The sequence below is a fragment of the Giraffa tippelskirchi genome, chromosome 7 (assembly GCF_054371585.1).
Source record: "Giraffa tippelskirchi isolate mGirTip1 chromosome 7, T2T-mGirTip1v1.2.pri, whole genome shotgun sequence".
Lineage (NCBI taxonomy): Eukaryota > Metazoa > Chordata > Mammalia > Artiodactyla > Giraffidae > Giraffa > Giraffa tippelskirchi.
In genome coordinates, this window is record NC_137281.1 from 152181434 (window position 1) to 152202459 (window position 21026).

Below are 21026 nucleotides of genomic sequence, written 5' to 3' on the forward strand. Positions count from 1 at the left end.
TTTTTTCCAATCAGTATTTGAAATCTAAACTTAATCTCTGTTCCTGTTATAAAAATAAATGTTCCATCTATTCATTCTACCCTAACTTCTTGATTCCTGGTTGATAGAAACTAAATTTTTCTTAGCTTTATTCTCTTTGGTAAAAGGTATCCTAATAATGCAAGGTAAAAATCAAAATAGTAATCATGATAAAGAGGCCTGGAACTGGAGGAAGATAAATAAGGGCTGAGCTGTAGATGGAGAAAACAGAGGTCAGGTTTCCACAGTAATAACAAAATAGTACTGACTTTGGGATTTTAACATGGAGCTGTTGCTGCTAGCCTCAATGGGAATTGTGCTTTAAAGCTAATGTAAACACATCAGTATTCTATAATTACCCTACTAGTGTTCAAAGATTGTATTGATGTAAAATATTTTAACTTCTAATTTAAACAACTGCTCATCCAAAACAGTGATTATTCCCCATTATCTGCCTCATGTCAATGTGCTGAAATTAGCAGATTTGACCTCACCAAGACCTATTTTTTTAGTGTAACTGAAGAACACGATTGCAGCCAAGTTGGACAAATTCCACATTGAGAACAAGCACTGATGCCTCAGCAGCAGTTGGGTAATTAGTTAAAAGTTCATGAAAACGATGGCTGGTGCGCGAGAGTACATGGTCCTGTGATTTCATATGGAACCAAGCACACTGTCATCACTCAGATGTGAAATTAATAATAATACAAGCATCCCTTGCTCAACAGAAGTTGAACTGCTCGCAAGTTAAGTCACACATCCATTTTTTGGAACCTCTTTTCCACCCCTCCACACTATCAGGCATGAGGATATGTTGCTTATCTCAGAACATTTCATTCTCTGTATAGTATTTTCTATCGTGAAATTCTAGCAACAAGCTACTAACTGACAGTAAACATTTGGGCAGGAAAAAAATACTGCCCCAAAAAAGCCCATTTTGATGGGCTAAGGGTGTATTGAAACACCAATCATTATGGACAGAGAAGTCAACACAATTCATGTACTAATTAGCATCACACATTATTACAAGCAAAACCCCACAGGTTGGAGCACTGGGAAAAGATGATCAGAGCAAAGATTATAGGATTAGGCAGGCTATTATTTCTCATGGAGTAAGTATTTGAACAGCTTGTAGAATATGCTCCAAGGCTGGCTCTTACCTCTGCCTATTGAAACCTTCAGCATTTGCTCACCTGTTACTGTTTACAGACAGATATTAGAGAGCATCACCGACTCAATGGACACGAATTTGAGTCAATTCTGGGAGACAGTGGAGCACAGAGGAGCCTGGCATGCTGCAGCCCAAGGGCTCTCCAAGAGTCAGACACAACTTAGCAACTGAACAGCAACAGCCCTGATTTCTGCTACCAAAAGGATTTTGATGGAGCACTGAGGGCTGGAGAGGGGTAATCTTCAATTTTCCAAATAACTGATGCTGTGAGAGGGTAACACAGTTCCCCAGAGAAGTATTCCCATGAGAGTCTCAGAATATCAACAGGTACTCTACAGGGATTATGGAAATGCAGGCTGAAATTCTATCTTAGAGCCACGATGTATCATAAAACACCCCAGAGAACAAAGCTTAGCGGCACCCACAATCGCCTTGCTGCAATATCATCCTTCTCCCTGACATGCCCTCATCTAAACATTATGTCGAGGGTGCCTCAAACTAGGAGGTACCCAGCACCTGGACTGTCAGATATTTATTCAGCTTGTTTTTACTGAATGGCTGCTACGTGCCCAGTGTGAGTGCAATGGGGATTAACGTGAGCCACGTCTGTAGTACTGAGTTCATCAACTGAACAGTCTTCCGCAACTCACTCCTGACCATCTTCATTTTCCTGACCACACTGTCCTTCCGTAACTGTGAGATACACAGCACTTAAATCAGGGCAGGGATTCTTAACTCCCCTCCCCTTCCCTGCACCACCCCTACCCCTGTATGAAAAAATCTGATGTATCTTTCCAGGAGGAACTTAATTTCTTCCAAGAAGTTCTCCAAGAGGCATACACACTCCAAAGAGTGAAAAAGCACGGGATAACACACGGTGCAGTGTCTCTCTTGTTTTAAAGAAGACACCAGTCCCAGCGTTCAGAAAGCCTTTCAAGACGCCTTTCTTTTCACCTCAGACTCCAAGACTTTCTACTCTTTTTAGTCTTTCACGTTCACCTTGTCTGTGGAAGAGAGAGTTGAGATGATCACACAGATATACCCTCCAATAAAATAATCATTGTCTGAAATAGGTTGCCCGTGTAGCCCTGCCAAGATTTGTGATTGATTCACCCAAGCTGGCTTACAGATTGTGGATTCTAGAGGAATCAGGATAAGTCAGGGTCAAAGAGTCAGTTTAAACGGACACTCCCAGGGAACACTGTATGATACATGGGGCTGATGGAAGTCCACTCTTCTTGAACATTAAGCCTTCTGCAAACATATTTCCCCAATCCATCCACTTTGCTTCAGAAGGAAGGTAGAATCAGCACTCTGAACCCAAGGTTAACACTTCGTGGCTTTATCATCATCTGTGATAAGAACATAGCCTCCAAACTGCCAACGGCAGAGTGGGGGTTTCATTTTTAAGTACCTCATTATTTCTAAGGGATGAAGTGTGAGAACAATCCTTGGTTTTAGAGAAGGCAGCCTCCCCCCAAGACTCAGTTCATCTCCGTTCAAGTTGGCTGCGCCCTCTCTTCATCCTGCTGCTCCCCTCCTGGACTCTGGCTGGCTTTCCCAGTTTAAAATCTTCTGCAGCATTTCTGGTAAACTGTAGCACTTATCAACCAGCCTCCTGATCCTTGGGGGCGTATTGAATATCAGATGAAAACACTGCAGAATTGGACAGGCAATTATTTAGTTTTACAATAATTTCTACTGATTAGAGCAAGCCGATTTTTACTTGCAGCAGTCAGAGATGAGGAGGAAAAACTGAGATGAACTCACCAATCCTTACTTGATTTTCAGCAGTCTGGGAACAGACTGTGATCTGCAGGTTGCATGGTCCAAAGAATACAAAAGGGGACAAGAAACATTGTGGCACTTGTGCTGAGTTAGTTGTCTTTTTACAAAATCACGCTGTTCAAGATCTTCTCTGCAGTTCTTGTTTCTCCAAGGCGGCTTTTGTCTGCTCTAGCTATCACTGACCATGAACTCGGTAGACATGTTGAGTTGAAGGAGAGTCAAACAGTGTTCAAATGAAGTCTTTGAGTAAGACTTACATGACAGCCATTCATCCACAAGGCATAGACTGGCTGCTGTAACCTCTTCCTTGGGTCTTTGTATATACATGAGGATAATTGACCCCCTCCCTCCATTTTTAGACTTAACAGTACCCTGGAAGCTTGATATCCAGCCATTGCCTGAAGAGGCCACGTCTGGACCATACCCTGTGGCATTTGTAAACAAGCTGCTTGTGACTGCCATCTGAGGAGTCAGTTGGCCAACACACCATATGATGATTGATTCTCTATTACTTTTTCCTTACAGTGAAAGTTTAGCATGGCCCACCTCATTATTTTGAAGGAAAAGTGCATTGCTTTTTTGATTCAATCCTTTACACCTTCATTCAGGAGATAGTTCCAGAGGCATGCAACTTGGCATTGGTGATGTAGCAATGAGTAAGATAGAGAGCTTACATTCTGACTGGGGAGACAAGCAATGAAAAAGTAAACAAAGAAGCAAGATAATCACAGACTGTGCTAATGCCGTGAAGGAAATAACGAGTACAATGAGGAAAACAGGTGGTGGCTACTTGAGATCAACTTCGTTCTGAACCTCGATTTGAGAAACGAGGTAAAAGATCACAAAATGTATTAAAAAGCAGACATCACTAGTCCATCTAGTCAAAGCTGTGGTTTTTTCCAGTAGTCATGTATGGATGTGAGAGTTGGACCATAAAGAAAGTTGAGCACCAAAGAATTGATGCTTTTGAACTGTAGTGTTGAAAAAGGCTCTTCAGAGTCCTTTAGACTGCAAGGAGATCCAACCAGTCCATCCTAAAGGAAATCAGGAATGTTCATTGGAAGGACTGATGCTGAAGCTGAAACTCCAATCCTTTGGCCACCTGATGCAAAGAACTGACTCATTGGAAAAGACCCTGATGCTGGGAAATATCGAAGGCGGGAGGAGTAGGGGACAGCAAAGGATGAGATGGTTGGATGGCATCACTGACTCAGTGGACACGAGTTTGAGCAACTCTGGGAGATGGTGAAGGACAGGGAAGCCTGTTGTGCTGCAGTCCACAAGGTTGCAAAGAGTCGGACATGACTGAGTGATTGAACAACGACAACACTGTATGCAGTCGCAGTATTTGTCATTTGGTTAACTCCTCATCTCTCATCCAGGAGAGGGAGACTTTGTTGGTGGTTGGTAAAACTCTTCATCCAGCTGCCCCAGTGAAGACCCTTCTGTGGCTCTGAGGCTGCCCCCTCTTCTTCCAGGTTCCATCCTGGACAAAGGACTGGAGGGAAGCAGACGGTGGGCCAGGAGGGGCCGGGGGCCTGAAGCTCACGGAAGCACTGCTCCTGCTTCTGCCTGCTGACCAGCGACAGAGGCTGCCTCCCCCAGCTCAGCCGCAAACACAGCCACCCTCCCTGTCCTCAGTCTCCCTGAGAGATTCAGAGAAAGACAGGAACAGCCAGTTCACCGAGGGCGAGTGCCTCTGTGAGGGCTCTGGAGAAAGCATCCTTCTGATTCAAAGTGTTCCTGGCATACTGTTCCTTTTTCTTAACTGAAGTATAGTTGATTTGTAATGTTGGGTTGGTTTCAGGTATACAGCACTGTGATTCAGTCAGAGATATATATAGACATAGTTTCTCAGATTCTTTTCCATTATAGGTTATTCCATGATAACTGTACCAAGTATAGTTCCCTGTATTACACAGTAGGTCGTTGTAGTTTATCTAGTCATCACACTATTCTTTTTTTTTAACTGTTTTTGTTGGAGTATAGTCGATTAACAATGTTGTGATAGGTGCAGGTGGACAGAAAGGGACTCAGTCATGCATATACATGTATCCATTCTCCCCCAAACCCCTTCCCATCCAGGCTTCCAAATACCAATTGAGCAGCGTTCCCTGTGCTATACAGTAGGTCCTTGTTGGTTATCCATTTTATATATACCAGTGTCATACTATTCCTATTAACCATCATCCTTGAGAATTTTGCATCATGAAGAGCAAGCACCATAAGCAGAGAAATGGAAGCATTATCTGTATCTAAACTGATCTCCAAAGAGTCTCCACTGTATTCATGCTACACCAACAGGTGACTACTCACTGACTCTAAAATGACTTGTCTATATGGTGAATTATTCTAAACATGTATAAATTGAGATCATTTATAATAAGGAGATTATATATGCACATATATATATATAATCTAAAAAGAAATAAAGATATATATAGAAAGAAGATACATATATCTATAAAGATATATTTATCTAAAAAGAAATAAAAATATATATTTATATATATAATACTTGGTTTCTTTTTAAATAACTTTGTTTTCTAAAACAGCTAGGAGAAAAAAGCCAGTTTCAAAATACTTGAAAGCTTTTATCCATTTAGAAGTAATTTTGTTTTTCAGAATCACTTTATGACAAATTGCTTCAAAAATATTTTCCTCTCAAATGCCAACGTGTTTTCAAAATGGAAAGATCAAAGTGTCCATCAAACCCCTTCTATGGAAGCGATCTTAGCAGTATAACCTGTCTCCACTCAGAATTTCCAGAGAAAATGCAGACCACCCAATTAAATGTGAACTTCAGATGAACAACAAATAAACTTTCAGTATAAGAATGTTTCAAAAATTATGTGGAAATTATTTATACTGAGCAACTGACACACACACATACACACAATTTATACTAAAACATTATCCATTGTTAATCTTAGTATCCTTCATTTTTACTTGCAAAATCTGGCAGACTTTCCCCAAATAAAATATCTGAATCTCTGCCAGTCCCTATCACCACTCACCACCTTCACCACCTTCACTGAATACCTGATATAAGCCCGGGCATCACAAGTAAATGGGAATATGCACCAGTATTGAGAAACAAAAATTAATTTAGTTGGTATTGAAGAAGATTACAAAACACAGTCACCATTGGCCAGGTAAATAGGGAATTGGGCAACTTATATAAAATCTTTAAATATATAAACTAGATCATAAGCATGTTCACTTTCAAAGACTTCAGCCATAATGAATGCATCTAAACCTTGCACAATTGAAACCTAGAATATTTTGAGTGCTTAAGACAGAAGAAGGTAAGATGTTTTCTAAATCCGTGTGTGTGTGTGTGCGTGTGTGTGTGTGTGTGCACGCTCAGTTGCTCTTAGTGACCCCATGGTCTAAATTCCTAAAAACAGTTAGTAGCTAAGGAGACCACACTCACATTTTATTTTGGTATTTATATTTATTTGCTTAACCTCGCCTAATCCATTCTCTGTGTGTCTCTCTTTCTAGTTACCTGAACAAGAATAAATACCTGACAGTTATTGACCAAGATGCATTTGCAGGAGTTTATAGTGGACCAACCTTGCTGTGAGTAAGACATATGGGAGAATATTTGCCTTTTGGTGCCCGGCAGGGAGGGGGCCTTTAAGACCATTAGCTGATGATGTTTATGGGGAGAGAATGTTGTCTTGGATAAAGGTTTCTGCTAGTGCTTCTCTGCCCAGCCGTACAGGCTATTGTTCAGAAGAAAGTCTTTGTTTTTTGAGACTCAGAGGATCCCACACTCCACTGTGCCATCCTGATGCCTGATGCCACCTTGGTGTGGACATTCATGAAGATCCTCTTGTGGAAAAAAAAGACATTTTTGAGCAGCTGATGTTTGCAGACATGAGGTCTACAAATAGGCAGAAGGCATTTAGTCTTTGCCGAGAAATGACTGTGCATTGCACAGTGCGTGGCAGTAAGAAGGAAGAATATAAATAGCTTGATTCATATCTGGGAAAAGTTACAATCACTAGAAAAGATGAGATGTGCACATTTTTGTAAAGCAGCATGGAAAAAATTGTATGTGTGCATTTGCTCTGATTTATATTGATACCTCCGTATCTAATCATGATCAAGTCCTGTTGATTTCGGTCTCCCGCAAGCCTCTTTATCAGGGCCACCTTCTTCATCCCCTTGGTTTTGCCTTAGTTTGGAATTTCATTCTTGAGCGCTCGTTCCATCCTTGCCAAAGTGGAACACAGCCACTCAGGAGAAGCACAGGACAATCCATCAGAGGCAAGAAGTGTCCATCTATAAATAAGAGGTTCCATCAAGTAGGGAATGGGTGCAGCCCAAGGCAACAGCGGGTGGTCCACAGTCTCGAAGACTTATACCCTCACTCTTTCACTTTTAACAATTTCACTTCACTTTAAGACTGAATGCACCCCAGTTAAAGGGGTTTATGGCCTTGCTTTCTTAACACACAGCCTCCACATAAGAGGGCAGAGTGACCCTGAAAAATCTCTTGTGCCATAACTCACGGCAAAGTACTTAAAAGTATTATGCATTTTTCTTCTTACAAAAAGACACGTGAAAAAAACTGTATTGACTTTTTCCACTTTTCTTTTAGCCTGGAAGATATTTTTTAAAGATATCTTTAACTACTCCTTTGAGATAAAAGGTGATATTTCACCAGTGAATTAGGAAACTTGTTGCTTTTCTAAAGAAATGTGTGCTTTGGAAAGAGTCCTTAGAAACAGGTATTTGGAAACATTTACATGTTATATAATTTTCCTGATGAAAATAGTGAATATCACTTATAAAAATCTTTTTAAAAATCAGAAATCAAATATTAACATGTTTTAAAACCTTTTGAATTGAGTTGCAATGGGTAAAATCCACATGTATAATATATGAAAATGAAACATCTTTAGATTTAGTTTGTAGAAACTATTTACTGACATCTGAGAATATGAATTTCAATAAAAACATATTTGATTACTGAATAGGATTGAGAGATGAGAATCTTAATTTAGTAAGTACAGCCAAGCCTGTCCTATTCCATTTGGAACCATCTATCTTTGTGAGGTAACTTTTTCAACTGACAACGATATAAACCAAAACCAAAATAAACTGACCCAGAAGCAGACCCTGAATTGCTGTATCAGAAAGGGTTAAACAACAATTTTCAAAATTAGTAAAATATATTTAATGACATTTTTGGTGAAATATTTTTAAAAAGTATTACTTGTCTTTATCCTATCCTTTTAAGTGTATGGTTGGGCTTCCCTGGTGGCTCAGATGCTAAAAAATCCACCTGCAGTGTGAGAGACCAGGGTTTGATCCCTGGGTCAGGAAGATCCCCTGGAGAAGGAAATGGCAACCCACTTCAGTATTCTTGTCTGGAAAATCCCATGGACCGTAGGCCTGGTGGGCTATGATCCATGGGGTTGCTAGACTCAGCCATGACTTAGTGACTAAACCACCGCAATAAATATTTGAATCATGCTTCCATAAATGCTACAGCATTTAAATAGCAGTCACACTTTAAAGATAATTTAGTATGTTGCCTGTATGGGAGAGTGTCTATTTCTGCTTCTTTGAAAGTGGTAACTTGTTGTTGCTGTTGTTCAGTTGCTAAGTCAAGTCCGCTCTTTATGACTCCATGGACTGTAGCATACCCGGCTCCCCTGTCGTTTACTAACTCTGGGAGTCGCTCAGACTCATGCTGTCTAATTATCTCATCCTCTGCCACTCCTCTTCTCCTCCTGCCTTCAGCATTTCCCAGCATCTAGGTCTTTTCCAATGAGTCGGTTCTTCGTATCAGGTGGCCAAAATATTGGAGTTTCAGCTTCAGCATCAGTCCTTCTAATGAACATTCAAGACTGATTTCCTTTAGGATGGACTAGTTGGATCTCTTGCAGTCCAAGAGACTCTCAAAAGTCTTCTCTAACACCACAGTTCAAAAGCATTAATTCTTCGGTGTTCAGCTTTCTTTATGGTCCAACTCTCATATCCGTACATGACCACTGGAAAAACCATAGCTTTGACTAGACGAATCTTTGTCAGCAAAATAATGTCTCTGCTTTTTAATATGCTGTCTAGGTTCATCATAGATTTTCTTCCAAGGAGTAAGCATCTTTTAATTTCATGGCTGCAGTCACCATCTGCAGTGATTTTGGAGCCCAAAAAAATAAAGTCAGTCACTGTTTCCATTGTTTCCCCATCTATTTGCCAGGAAGTGATGGGACTGGATGCCATGATCTTAGTTTTCTGGATGTTGAGTTTTAAGCCAAGTTTTTCACTCTCCTCTTTCACTTTCATCAAGAGGCTCTTTAGTTCCTCTTCACTTTCTGCCATAAAGGTGGTGTCATCTGCATATCTGAGGTTATTGATATTTCTCCTGGAAATCTTGATTCCAGCTTGTGCTTCATCCAGAGCAGCATTTCACATGATGTACTCTGCATATAAGTTACATAAGCATGCCAGGTATAAAACATAACTAGATTAGGAGCCAGATCTGGAGTTGATTCCTGGCTCCATCACTACTGGTGAGATCCAAGTCTCAATTTTCTTACATGTCAAAACAGGGTAGCTAAAAGTAGTGAAACTTAAGTAAGAAAATAAATCTAAATCACTTCATATATTTACCTTCACTCCTTCCTGACTCTTGACACATCACTACTCTTCCCTTTCCTAACCTCTCTGATAAGTCCCTCCCAATTTCTCTCACTAGAGCTCACTGCCCCAGTACTTTAATGAAGGTTTAGCCCTGGGTATTTCTCCTTTATTTAAACCATTTGCTCTCAAATATTATGAGAATATGAATAATTTCTAAACTTCAGGTTTCAGGCTGTAACTCATTTAGTTGGCTCACCTTTCTGGAATTTCCCCTCTTCTTCCTCTCATTCCTACCCATTCCAACCAGTTGGATGAAACTTTTCTTAACCAACCTATGCAAATGTACAGTAAACATTTACTGAGCACTTTCTAAGCCTAGGAATGCTTCATTACCAGCTTTCAAGCCAGGAGGTCACCACTTTGAAGTACTGTCAGGAAAAGCCTCTTCAAGAAAGTGACAGTTGGCAGAAAGAGAAAAACAAATATTGTATGCTAACACATGTATATGGAATCTAGAAAGATAGCACTGATGAACCTATCTGCAGAGGAGTAATGGAGACACAGACATTGAGAACAGACTTATGGACATGGCTGGTGGGGGGAGGAAGAGTGTGGGATGTATGGAGAGTAACATGGAAACATACATGACCATATGTAAAATAGACAGCCAGTGGGAATTTGGCTGTGTGACTCAGGGAGCTCGAACCGGGGTTCAGTAACAACCTAGAGGGGTGGGACGGGCAGGGAGGTGGGAGAGATATTCAAGAAGGAGAGGACAGGGGTAAACCTGTGGCTGATTCATGTTGATGTTTGGTAGAAACCAACACAATACTATAAAGCAATCATCCTTCAATTAAAAATAAATTAATATTTTAAAAAGCGACAACTGGGAAAAGATCAGAAGGTCATAATGGAGTGATTCATGTGACTATATGAGGGAAAATCATTCTAGACTGCAAAGACCCCCAGGTGAAAACATACCTGGCTTGTGTGAAGAGCAGCAAGAAGCCTGTTATAGCTTATGAAGAGTGAACTAATAGGCATATATCTTTCATCCCAACATAGCAGAACACACATTCTTTCCAAATGCACATGGAATGTTCTCCAGAATAGATCACAGCATAAGCCAAAAAAGAAGTCTCAATACATTTAAGATTGAAATCATATCAAGCATCTTTTCCATCCACATGGTTTGAAACTAGAAATCAACTACAAGAAAAAACTGGAAAAAACACAAACACATGGATGCTAGCAATATGCTACTAACCAAGCAATGAACCATTGAAGAAATCAAAGAGGAAATCAAAAGATACCTTGAGACAAATGAAAATAGAAACACAGTGTTCCAAAATCTATGGGACCCATCAAAAGCATTTTTTAAGAGGGAAGTTTATAGTGATAGAGGCCTACCTTAGGAAATAAGAAAAATCTCAAATAAATAATCTAACCTGATACCTAGAAGAACTATAAAAAGAGGAGTAAACAAAACCCAAAATTAGTAGAAGGAAGGAAATCATAAAGATCAGAGCAGAAATAAATGAAATAGAGACTTAAAAAAGAGAAAAGATCAAAAAAACGAAGAGCTGGTTCTTGAAAAGATAAAATTGACAGACTTTTAGCCATTTTCTAGGCTTACCTAGAAAATGCTGTGATGAGAGAATATACTAGAAGCTTGTAGAGAGAAAAATCCTGTTACCTCTGAAGGCTGAAGAATCAGAACGCCATCCAGTCTTAGCAATAACATTGAAAGTCAGAAAACTACAGAGTATAGCCTTCAAATTTTGAGAAAAAGTAGTAATTTCCAAACTATCTGTCGAAGATGAAGGTAAAATCAAGACATTTTCAGATGTGCACAGTCTCAACAACTTGATTCCCCAATCCCCTTTTCTGCGAGCACAGACCAATAAAGAGAAAAATGAGGAATTCAGTGGTCCACACAGGGAAGAGGCAAATGGAATTCCCGGACAACCAAAAGGGAAGTCTTAGGAATTTTGAGACCAGGTTGTCTATATCACCAGTGAAGGTGGGCTCCAAGAGAAAGGCCTACAAATAAAAAGGGACTAATAGATTATCTGACAGCGTCGACTTTATGAAAAACTGGGCTGAGAGATATTTTAAAAAACTTTAGAGCATGTGACAAGACTCAGCAAGAGGTCCTTCAAACCAAGATATGCAAAATTTTCACAAAGGAGGAACAGACATCTTGTGAAGAAAAAAGTTACACAAGAAATAAAATGAAATCACAATGTGCAGACTTGTAATAGGCATAATACTAAATATAGACTTGCAATAGCCATAACCAAATATGTCCTAAAAGTATTTCAGGAGAGTAGAGGCTGTTGTCAGGAGGATGTATGTGTGGGTGAGGGAAGAGAGCTAAATCCTCATCTTCTATAGTAGGTAGTCAGTGGCTGAATCAAAACCTAATAAATCAAGAAATATTTTCAATTATGGAAAGAATACTGAAAACTGAAAGTGGTTGCTTCTGGGACATCAGAAAGCAGAAGGCAGGCAAGAGCTGCCCAATGGTCTGCTGTGTGTGGTAAGTTTCCAATGTAGTTCGCTTTATAAAAATAGGTCCATGCATTATTTTAATACAAATTTAGGTTAAATTTTAAAAGAAGGCAACAAAAGCATAGGAAGAGAGGACAATGGAGATTGTAGCACTTGAGAGGCCCATAGGAGGAATGTAAGAAATGAATGAGAGTTCAGCCTCATTCCTCAAATTCCAAGCATCTGTCTGAAAAGGCATCTCTTAACTAACCATGCATGGTCTTGTAACATATTTTAACTCTTGTCTTAAATTTTTTTCAAAATCTTCATTACTTTGTTTCCCCAGTGACTTTCTGCCATAACTAGACTTGAAGATCCTAGAGGAAACTGTGTCTCATAGTTTTTGTAATCCCCCCACTTCAAAAAAGACAGCAAATACCCAATAAGTATTTGATAAATTATAACTGAGTATCAAATGGCCATGTTTTGGCTGTGATTTGGTATAAAAGCCCAACTTGGAAAATCTTAAACTCTATCTAAAGAGAAGAGAATTGGAATATATGTATACCTCACAAAGGTATTTGTGAATGAATACAGTCATCTCTGTTAACAAAAATGATAAAATTTGCCCAGTTAATTTACCACCTTTTTCAAGGTCATTGCTTTAAAAAGAATCTAACTTAAAACAGGTGCAACAACTGAAGTGAGATCTTATCTCCAATCTTCACTAATTTTTTAAAAGCCTTTTAAATTTAGTTTCATAACAATTTTTACTCATTGATTTTTTAATCAATATCTGATCTCATTTTCCATTTTTATATTTTCTATTTTTTATTATCTTGCTTTCTTTTTATTTTGAAAGAGAAGCTCTTGATGTTTAAAGTCCCAAAGGAAAGAACACACTGAAATGTAATGCCTTCCATAATACCGGAGTCCTCCAAGGACTAGATTATGTAACTCACTTTAATAAGCATTTAACTTACTGTTGATAATGACTGTATTATAACTGTCCCACTTACTATTATAAGTAACTCCTAAGAAGACAGAATCTCTGTGATCATATCCTTGAGCTTGCATTACAGGTATCAACAAAAACAAACTTTAAAAATAAACTATTGTTGCTATTAGCTGATCAGATTAATCATTTGAAAGTCTAAGAGTCATGGCAGTGCCATCTGGGTTTAGAGAAAAATAAACTTTTCATGTATTTCTTTTGACTCGTAATGCTCTTCACAAGGTCATAGTACTAGATGGCTGAAAAATTGTGGCGGGGTTCTTTCTAGCATGCCTGAAGTCCACAGGCAGGTAGAATACATGATTTTAGGTTGATCCTGGGCAAAATTATTTTTTTATTGAGATATAATTCACATACAATATAACATGCAAATTTTCAAAGTGTACAGTTTGATGAGTCTTGGCAAAACTATATTACCCTGTCTCAGTCAAGACTTAGAACATTTTCATCTCCCAGAAAGTTCTCTCTTGCTCCATCTTCCATAGACAATCACACATTTTTTATTTTTCTGGTGTAAAACACTGGAAGTGAAACTGTCAGGTCACAGGATAAGTGTATATTTAACTTTTACAGGAAATACTGTCAAACTGTTTTCCAAATGACTGTCTCGTTTCCTAGTCCCACCAGTGAAGCATGAGCCTCTCACTTGCCAGTTGACTGTATCATCAATCTTTTACATTATAGCCATGCTCGTGGGTGTAAAGTAACGTCTCATGGTGGTTTTATTTTGTGTTTCCCTGATGATGTTGAGCACATTTTCAGGTCCTTGTTGGCCATTTGCTTATTTCCTTTTGTTACGGGCCTGTTCAAATATTTTATCCATTTTTAAAAGTGAGTGGTTTGCCGTTCAGTTTATCATTGAGTTGTGGTCCTGGGGAAGAGTTTTGACGAAAATGAAATTAGTTTTAGTCCAAACTACCAGTCCTCTGTCATTCCTAGTTTATTCTTTCTGTTTCTCTTTTCTTTTTAAGGAGAGATAGCTAATCTAAAATAAGGTGTTCATTTACTCACTTATTCTGCAGGCATTTTAATGAGCACCTACTGAACTCCATGGACATTATAATAAGACACATTCTCTGCCCTGAACGAGGTTACAATCAAATTCAGGAGAAATGTGAATAAGTAACTGTGCGTTTAATGTAAAAAGGATCATAAGAAGTATTTGGAGAATCAAGACCCCATTCCTGGTTAGGATGACCAGCAAAGGCCTTTTTAAAGGAGGTGGTATTAGAGATGGGCTTCAGATGAGAGCTAAAATGGCAACAGACAGAGACAGAAATGATAAGATGAAGAACAAAGGTAAGCCTGAGGAAAACAGGATATATTCTAAGAGCAACGACAACCAAATAACATACTTTGGGCCAAAGGACAGTGTCTGAAAAGTGTGCTGTGCTGAAATCACGTTGTGGGAATGTGACCTCATTCAGCAGGTAAGGGTGACCCACTGAAGGATTACCGTGGAAACAGCAGGCATAGTTTCCATAATCCAGCTCAGTTCTGTGGTCCTCTTCAACTCACCCCATGCCTTGTTTCCTTGGCCCCAACCATATTAGCCCCGGGGAGCTCAGTCCCAGCAACCCTGGGATCTCTCCCCTCTACCTCCCGGCTATTTGGCAGGCACTTGCCCCACTTAGGGAGGGAAATCGAGCCCAAAGACCTAATCAGCCTCACGTTCCTTGTCTTCCTTTCTGTGCCTGCCAGCGGAGCTCTGGAGCAGCTTTCTCGGAGAGGAAGGGACCCGCCTAGGCATGGAAAACCAGAGGTTTGTCTGCTAGGCTGCTCTGCTCTGGGCTGGGAAATGAGTTGCAAAGACAAACAGACTTCTTGCCATGCCTGGCTTGGGCACCCAGCCAGACTCATGGCAAGGGAACCGGGTTGCTGGGGAAGCAGTGGAAGCCACCCTCAGTCACACATCCTCGTCTCCAGGGACCCAGCAAAGGGGAGGGCCTGCAGCCATTTTGTGCAGTCTATGAGAGCTGCGGGGAAGGTCACAGGAGAATCTGAAGAGAAGAGTAGACAATTACCTTTCTAGAATCGTATGCGTGCTGGCTTCTTGCTAAAAACAAAAGGATGGTCTGCTTCAGCCCTAGGAATCTTTGGACCAAGGGAGTTATGTCAGCAACTCAGGATATTTTGTTGTTGTTGTTCCATTGCTAAGTCGTGTCCAATTCTTTGTGACCCCATGCACTGCAGCACGCCAGGCTCCTTCATCATCTGGAGCTTGCTCTAACTCATGTCCATTAAGTCGGTGATGCTGTCGAACCATCTCATCCTGTTGTCCCCTTCTCCTCCTGCCTTCAATCTTTCCAAGCATCAGGGTGTCAGCTCTTCACATCACGTGGCCGATGTACTAGAGCTTCAGCATTAGTCCTTCCAATGAATATTCAGGGTTGATTTCCTTTAGGGTTGATTTCCTTTAGGGTTAAGTCCCCTTCATGGGTCACATCCTTGTCATGGTGAAGGGGCTTGCATGACTCAATGAAACTATGAGCCATGCTGTACAGGACCATCCTAGATGGACCAGTCATAGTGGAGAGGTCTGACAAAATGTGGTTCACTGGAGGAGGCAACCCACCCTAGGATTCTTGCCTTGAGAACCCCATTGAACAGGATCCTTGATTCCCTTCAAATCCATATTTATTGATTAGTAGAATCTCTTACTATCATAGCCATTGATATGAAAAGAGGGGATTAAGACTTCAGTCACAGAAATCAGTAATGATAAGGTTACTTTTTACAAGTATTGAGAAATTTTCAGAGCACTTCCCTACTAGGGAGATGACTCTGGTAGAAGGATGATGGAATTACTGCAAAGATCCTCAAAGTGGTACAAATCTTTGAGTTTCTTCAATTGACTAAAAGCCCAGCTACTATTATCCTCAAAAGATGTTCACTTTATCAAGTTGAGGTTTGACAGAAAACAACAAAATTCTGTAAAGCAATTATCCTTCAATAAAAAAATATAAATTAAAAAAAAAAAAGATGTTTACTTTAAATAAAGTTCTTCAGAGCAATGGAAGCCATGGTTGAGTGCAGTGTCCTCAAATGATCATTCATTTTACATTAGGGGATTCAGTCTTGTATCTATGCCAAGCCAAAAAGTAAACTAGGATGATTGCATCGCTTAAAAAGAATAATTCACAAATGCATTAACTGTTTCTTGCAACTCAGTTTTGCTTAATTGTTTAAGGGCTTTTCACTTTGGTCAAAACTGGTAGAATATAAAAGAATTTTTGCTGAGTCTCAATTCTAGGTAAATAACGCTTGAAGTTATAGGGAAAAAATGAGAAAAATATTTCTAAACCATATAAATTCTAAACAGTTTTATTAACTAATCAGTGCTCTTTAGCCAAGAGCCTTCAACAGTGATGAATCTTCAGAATGAAAATCAAGTAGGAGAACATTTTTTTGCAACTTTACATTTAAATAAATCTACTTTTTAGTGAGTGCCTACTAGTCTCAGTGCTAAATATCTTAAAACAAATTATCTTATTTTATATTAGCAGTCCCAAAGGATTCTGACCTCTCCAAACTACTCCTTTCATAATTTCTGGTGATTTTACCCATATCAAGTCTCAATTGTATGATGAAAGAAAAGAAATGAGATTGCATAGGGCCACACAGATGAAGTAAAAATGATGTGTACTCTGTTTTGTAGCAAGTTTTACTCATGATCTTATAATTAACTAAAAAATGCTGACAACAGGTCAACTGATAGGAGAGGTTAATCAACCTGGGATTATTATATAATTATTATATATTATATAATTATATAATCAACCTGGGTTATTTATTTTTAAATAAAAAACCAACAAATATAAATAAAGAAGCAGTTTATGGTGTATACAATGAGGCACTCAGTTCTTCCCAAGTAAACAGGGATGAGTACTAAAATCAGTGGCACCCCACTCCGGGACTCTTGCCTGGAGAATCCCATGGACAGAGGAGCCTTGCGGGCTACAGTCCACGGGGTCACAAAGAATTGGACGACTGAGCAACTGAGCTCACAGCACACTTACTACATCTTTGACTCATCTGGAGGTTTTTACTCTTGGAAAACAGGTGGAAGGAAATAAGGTAGTTAAGGGTTTTCATTCTGACACACTATCTCTGCCAAGTCTCCGAAATCCATTTTGTTAATTATGTTCTGCTTCTGAGTCTAACAGAAATAAACACTCTGAAAGAAAGTGGACTTCTCATTTCTCCCAGGTAGTGTGGAGGCTGATAGTGATGCTCATTTTATACGTGTGTTGGGGTGATGGAGCACAGGGGAGAGGACTTTGCTGGGGAGGGTATGTTTGTGCTTCAGAATTTGACTACTGGCAATAAGTTCCCATCATTTCCTTGTGTTTCTTTGTGGAGGAGCTCTAACCTTACTGAATTACAATGTTGTTGTTGCTGTTGTTCAGTCACTCAGCCATGTCTGACTCTTTGTGACCCCATGGACTGCAGCAGGCCAGGCCTCCCTGTCCATCACCAACTCCCGGAGCTTGCTCATACTCATGTCCGTTGAGTCGGTGATGCCATCCAACCATCTTGTCCTCTGTTGTCCCCTTCTCCTCCTGCCCTCAATCTTTCCCAGCATCAGGGCCTTTTCTAATGAGTCAGCTCTTAGTATCAGGTGGCCAAAGTATTACAATATGGAGGTAGTTTTTTCATCGCAGGATCTATAACACTGAGACAATTAACTCCACGAGATTTCCTAGGTCATGGAAGCCAGGGTCTTAAATGAAGTGCAATTATGCAACCTCAAGAGGGAGAAGAAAATATCTGAGTTACAAAGCAGTTTTGTTTGTATACAGACTTTAAGAAAAGACTGGTGATTTATGATGATCTAAATCTTTAGACACACATTTTCTTAATAATAGGGGCCAGTTTTGAGCTTCAGCTGTGTGCTAGGTTCTTTACAGACAGTCTATTACCCTGAGTCTTTTTAACTATTCAATAGTAGATGTTGTTATCCCTATTTAACAACAAACTCAGGTGCAGAGATATCAGGTGAGTCCCCAAGGTCACCTGGCCATAAGCGGTGATGTTAGGATGCAAACCCTGCCCTAACAGAGAAGCATCACCAATTCCTAGAATATCAGGTCAGCTCTTTTCACATAAGATTATTCTTGTGCCTGTTGTGATTTCCGAACTTCACTTCATCCTTTTCTTCAATTTCTACCTAAAACCCTCCAGTTCTTGAATATCTGACTCAAAAAAAAAATGCCCTCCCAAAGGCCTTCAAAGACCTACTGCTGTTCGCCCCCCACCTATGATTCATCGTCTGTGACCCCATCTCCCGTGTCTTCCCTCACACTTCACTCCAGCCACACGGAACCGGCGCCCCCAGGCGTGTTCTCACCTTGGGGGTTGTGCACTTGCTGTTGTCTCTACCCAGGAGGCTCCTCCCCTGGAGATCCGTGGGGCTCGTTCCTCCACGTCCTTCAAGTTTTTCCTTAAATGTAAGCTTCTCACTGAGGTCTTCCCTGAATTCTCCGTTTAAATTTGAAGCTGCCCATCACCCTTCATCCCAGTTCCCTGCTTTCTTTTTCTCCGTGATACTTAGCACCACTCAAACTTCTAGACATTTTAGAAGCTTGCTGACTTGTTTATTCTCTTTCTCCCTCCACTAGTAGATAAATGCAGTGGGAGGAGGGATTTTTGTCTGTCTTTCCCCATGGAAAGACACATGCAGAAAATTCTTAAATATTTGATAGATAATAATAGATAGATAATAGATAGATAATAATCTCGAGCCAAAGCAACAGATGGGGCAAGAATCGTTGTACATTTCTGTTACTGGGTTGTTTGTCTTGGCATTAAAGTTCCAGTAAGGATGCTTCTTTTCTTTTTCTGAATTGAAAATGAGAAAATCTTCATTTTCTGAAAATGAGCAAGGATGGCAGCAAAGTAGTACATGTGAACAATTTGAAATTCTTGTTGCAAGTCAATCCACATGAAAAAATGAAAGGCATTTACTTGTGGGCAATGGCAGCTTGGAAGGATCTCAGAGCAGAATATCTAATTTTAAAATATGCTAATTATTGACTCATGTTATACAAACATAAACAGTTTATATAAAATGAAGTTGGGACTTCCCTGGTCGTCCAGTGGTTAAGAATCTGCCTTCCAATGCAAGGGACGCAGGTTCGATCCCTGGTCATGGAACTAAGATTCCCACATGCCACGGGGCAATCAAGCCCGCACACCACAACTAAAGAGAAGCCTGCATGAAGCCAGCGCGCTGGCCGGGAAAGACCCCGCACGACGCGGCAAAGACCCCACGCACCTCACCTAAGACCAAATGCAGCCAAAAAAAAAAAATGAAGTTGAACAGATGCCCTCCTTCCACACTGTGCTTTTGGACCACTATTTCTCCTCCTCCTAAAAAATCTATCCTCAACCTTCTTTTTTTTTCTTAAGGTTTTTAAGATAACATTTATTCCTTAACAGTTAACATGTACATAATAGGAAACCAAAAAACACAAGAAGCAAAAAACAAAGTCATTCATAATCACAAGCAGTTTACCATTTGACATGGCCTTCTAGGTCTCATTTGTGTATTTTCACAACTAAACATCCATTTTTATGTAATTAAGATCATACAGCTACGTATCATGCTGTTTCACACATCATGAATATACCATTTCAAAGTCCCAAAGCGATGAGTATTTTTATAACCAGGAATACATTACACTGACTCAATCTGGAAGGAAAGAATGCAATCTTGCCTTACTTGGCGACAAAAATTTCGAAGACAAAAAATGGCAACAGGCCTCTAGATAAACATATTGGCATAACTATGATTAACATACTACATTCCCTTAATGTTCAATTAAAAATGAGACATAAAGCAACAGAGTACACAAAGTATAATGCTTCTAAGAGGATTCATTATCCAATCTAAACTATGAAGTATTAGAAAGGAGGTATGTTTCTGCTGAATTAATGATTTAACTATGCATTCCTGTAGTACAGCCAGGAGATGCACATACATCACTGGTTATCATCAGAATATAAATATGAACACATCCACATACAGCCCTCCCTCTCTGCTTCCTTCTGCCCCTCAGCTGCCAACCTAAATGAACAAGTGTTGACACACATCTCTCAGAGACGATTTAATAATTCCAGGTCCAAGATGCTGTCTTTTTTAAATCAATTATAACAAAGATATTTACAGATTGGTTAATTCACTACTTCTACTTTTTATCATACATTGTTACCTCAGGACATCTAAAAACCCTAGATGTTGCAAAATAATGAACCTTGTCCACAATAAACGTAAGTGCTTCACAAAAATGCACATACAGACCTATGGTTATAACCTAAAACTGTCTTACAGATAATGGAGATATTAGCCAAGAGCCTGTCCCCTCACCCTTTCTTTACTCCTCCTCCAGAATTTCAGTGACTAAGTACCAGACTACATCCACCTCCAACCCAACCTTGGTTCTTATGCCCTCAGCCCTTACCACCAGAATTCTTTTTTGTTGTTATTGGTGAACTCGAGAGTCATCCTATCTCGTCATTACTTGAGGATCTCAGCTCCTGATGCACTGATTCCTCTATCCTACTTCTCTTGTAATTGTTGATGTAGATCAATTATCCATGCAGATCTTTTTTCCTATGCCTTGGCCTCTGAGTGAGTAGCTTGGTCTCTCCAGTAAACGTGTGTACCACTCTGCCTCTCGACTTCCCTTCTGTGGCCATAGGCCTGTCATTACCAAAGACTCCAAACCCTTTCTAATCTCAGTCTCAGACATCCTGCTATCTTTCCATGTGTTTCCTTCTCATACATCATTCCTTCAACTCTTTGGTCTTATTAGGAGCAACAGTCTGTTGAAAAACAGTTTTTCACAACATGAGAGTTTCAAGTTAAGTTTTATTTGGGGCAAAATGAGGACTGCAACCTGGGAGACAGCATCCCAGACAGTTATGAGAAACTGC

At 39.8% G+C, this 21026-nt stretch overlaps 2 protein-coding genes across 11 annotated transcripts in view; one reads left to right on the top strand and one right to left on the bottom strand.

Annotated features, from left to right (window-relative positions):
• The window catches only part of TSHR (thyroid stimulating hormone receptor), a 154007-nt gene that overhangs the window by 111539 nt on the left and 21442 nt on the right, over nt 1-21026 (top strand). Inside the window, exons 8-9 of one of the 2 annotated variants that reach the window (XM_081510624.1) lie at nt 6485-6562; nt 6708-6777. In XM_081510624.1, coding sequence (XP_081366750.1) covers nt 6485-6562; nt 6708-6777 — 148 coding nt within the window. Of the gene's footprint in view, nt 1-6484; nt 6563-6707; nt 6778-21026 lie in introns of those variants that run through there. The other variant, XM_081510623.1, reaches the window with a different exon arrangement.
• The window catches only part of GTF2A1 (general transcription factor IIA subunit 1), a 122008-nt gene that overhangs the window by 7073 nt on the left and 93909 nt on the right, over nt 1-21026 (bottom strand). The window lies entirely within an intron of this gene.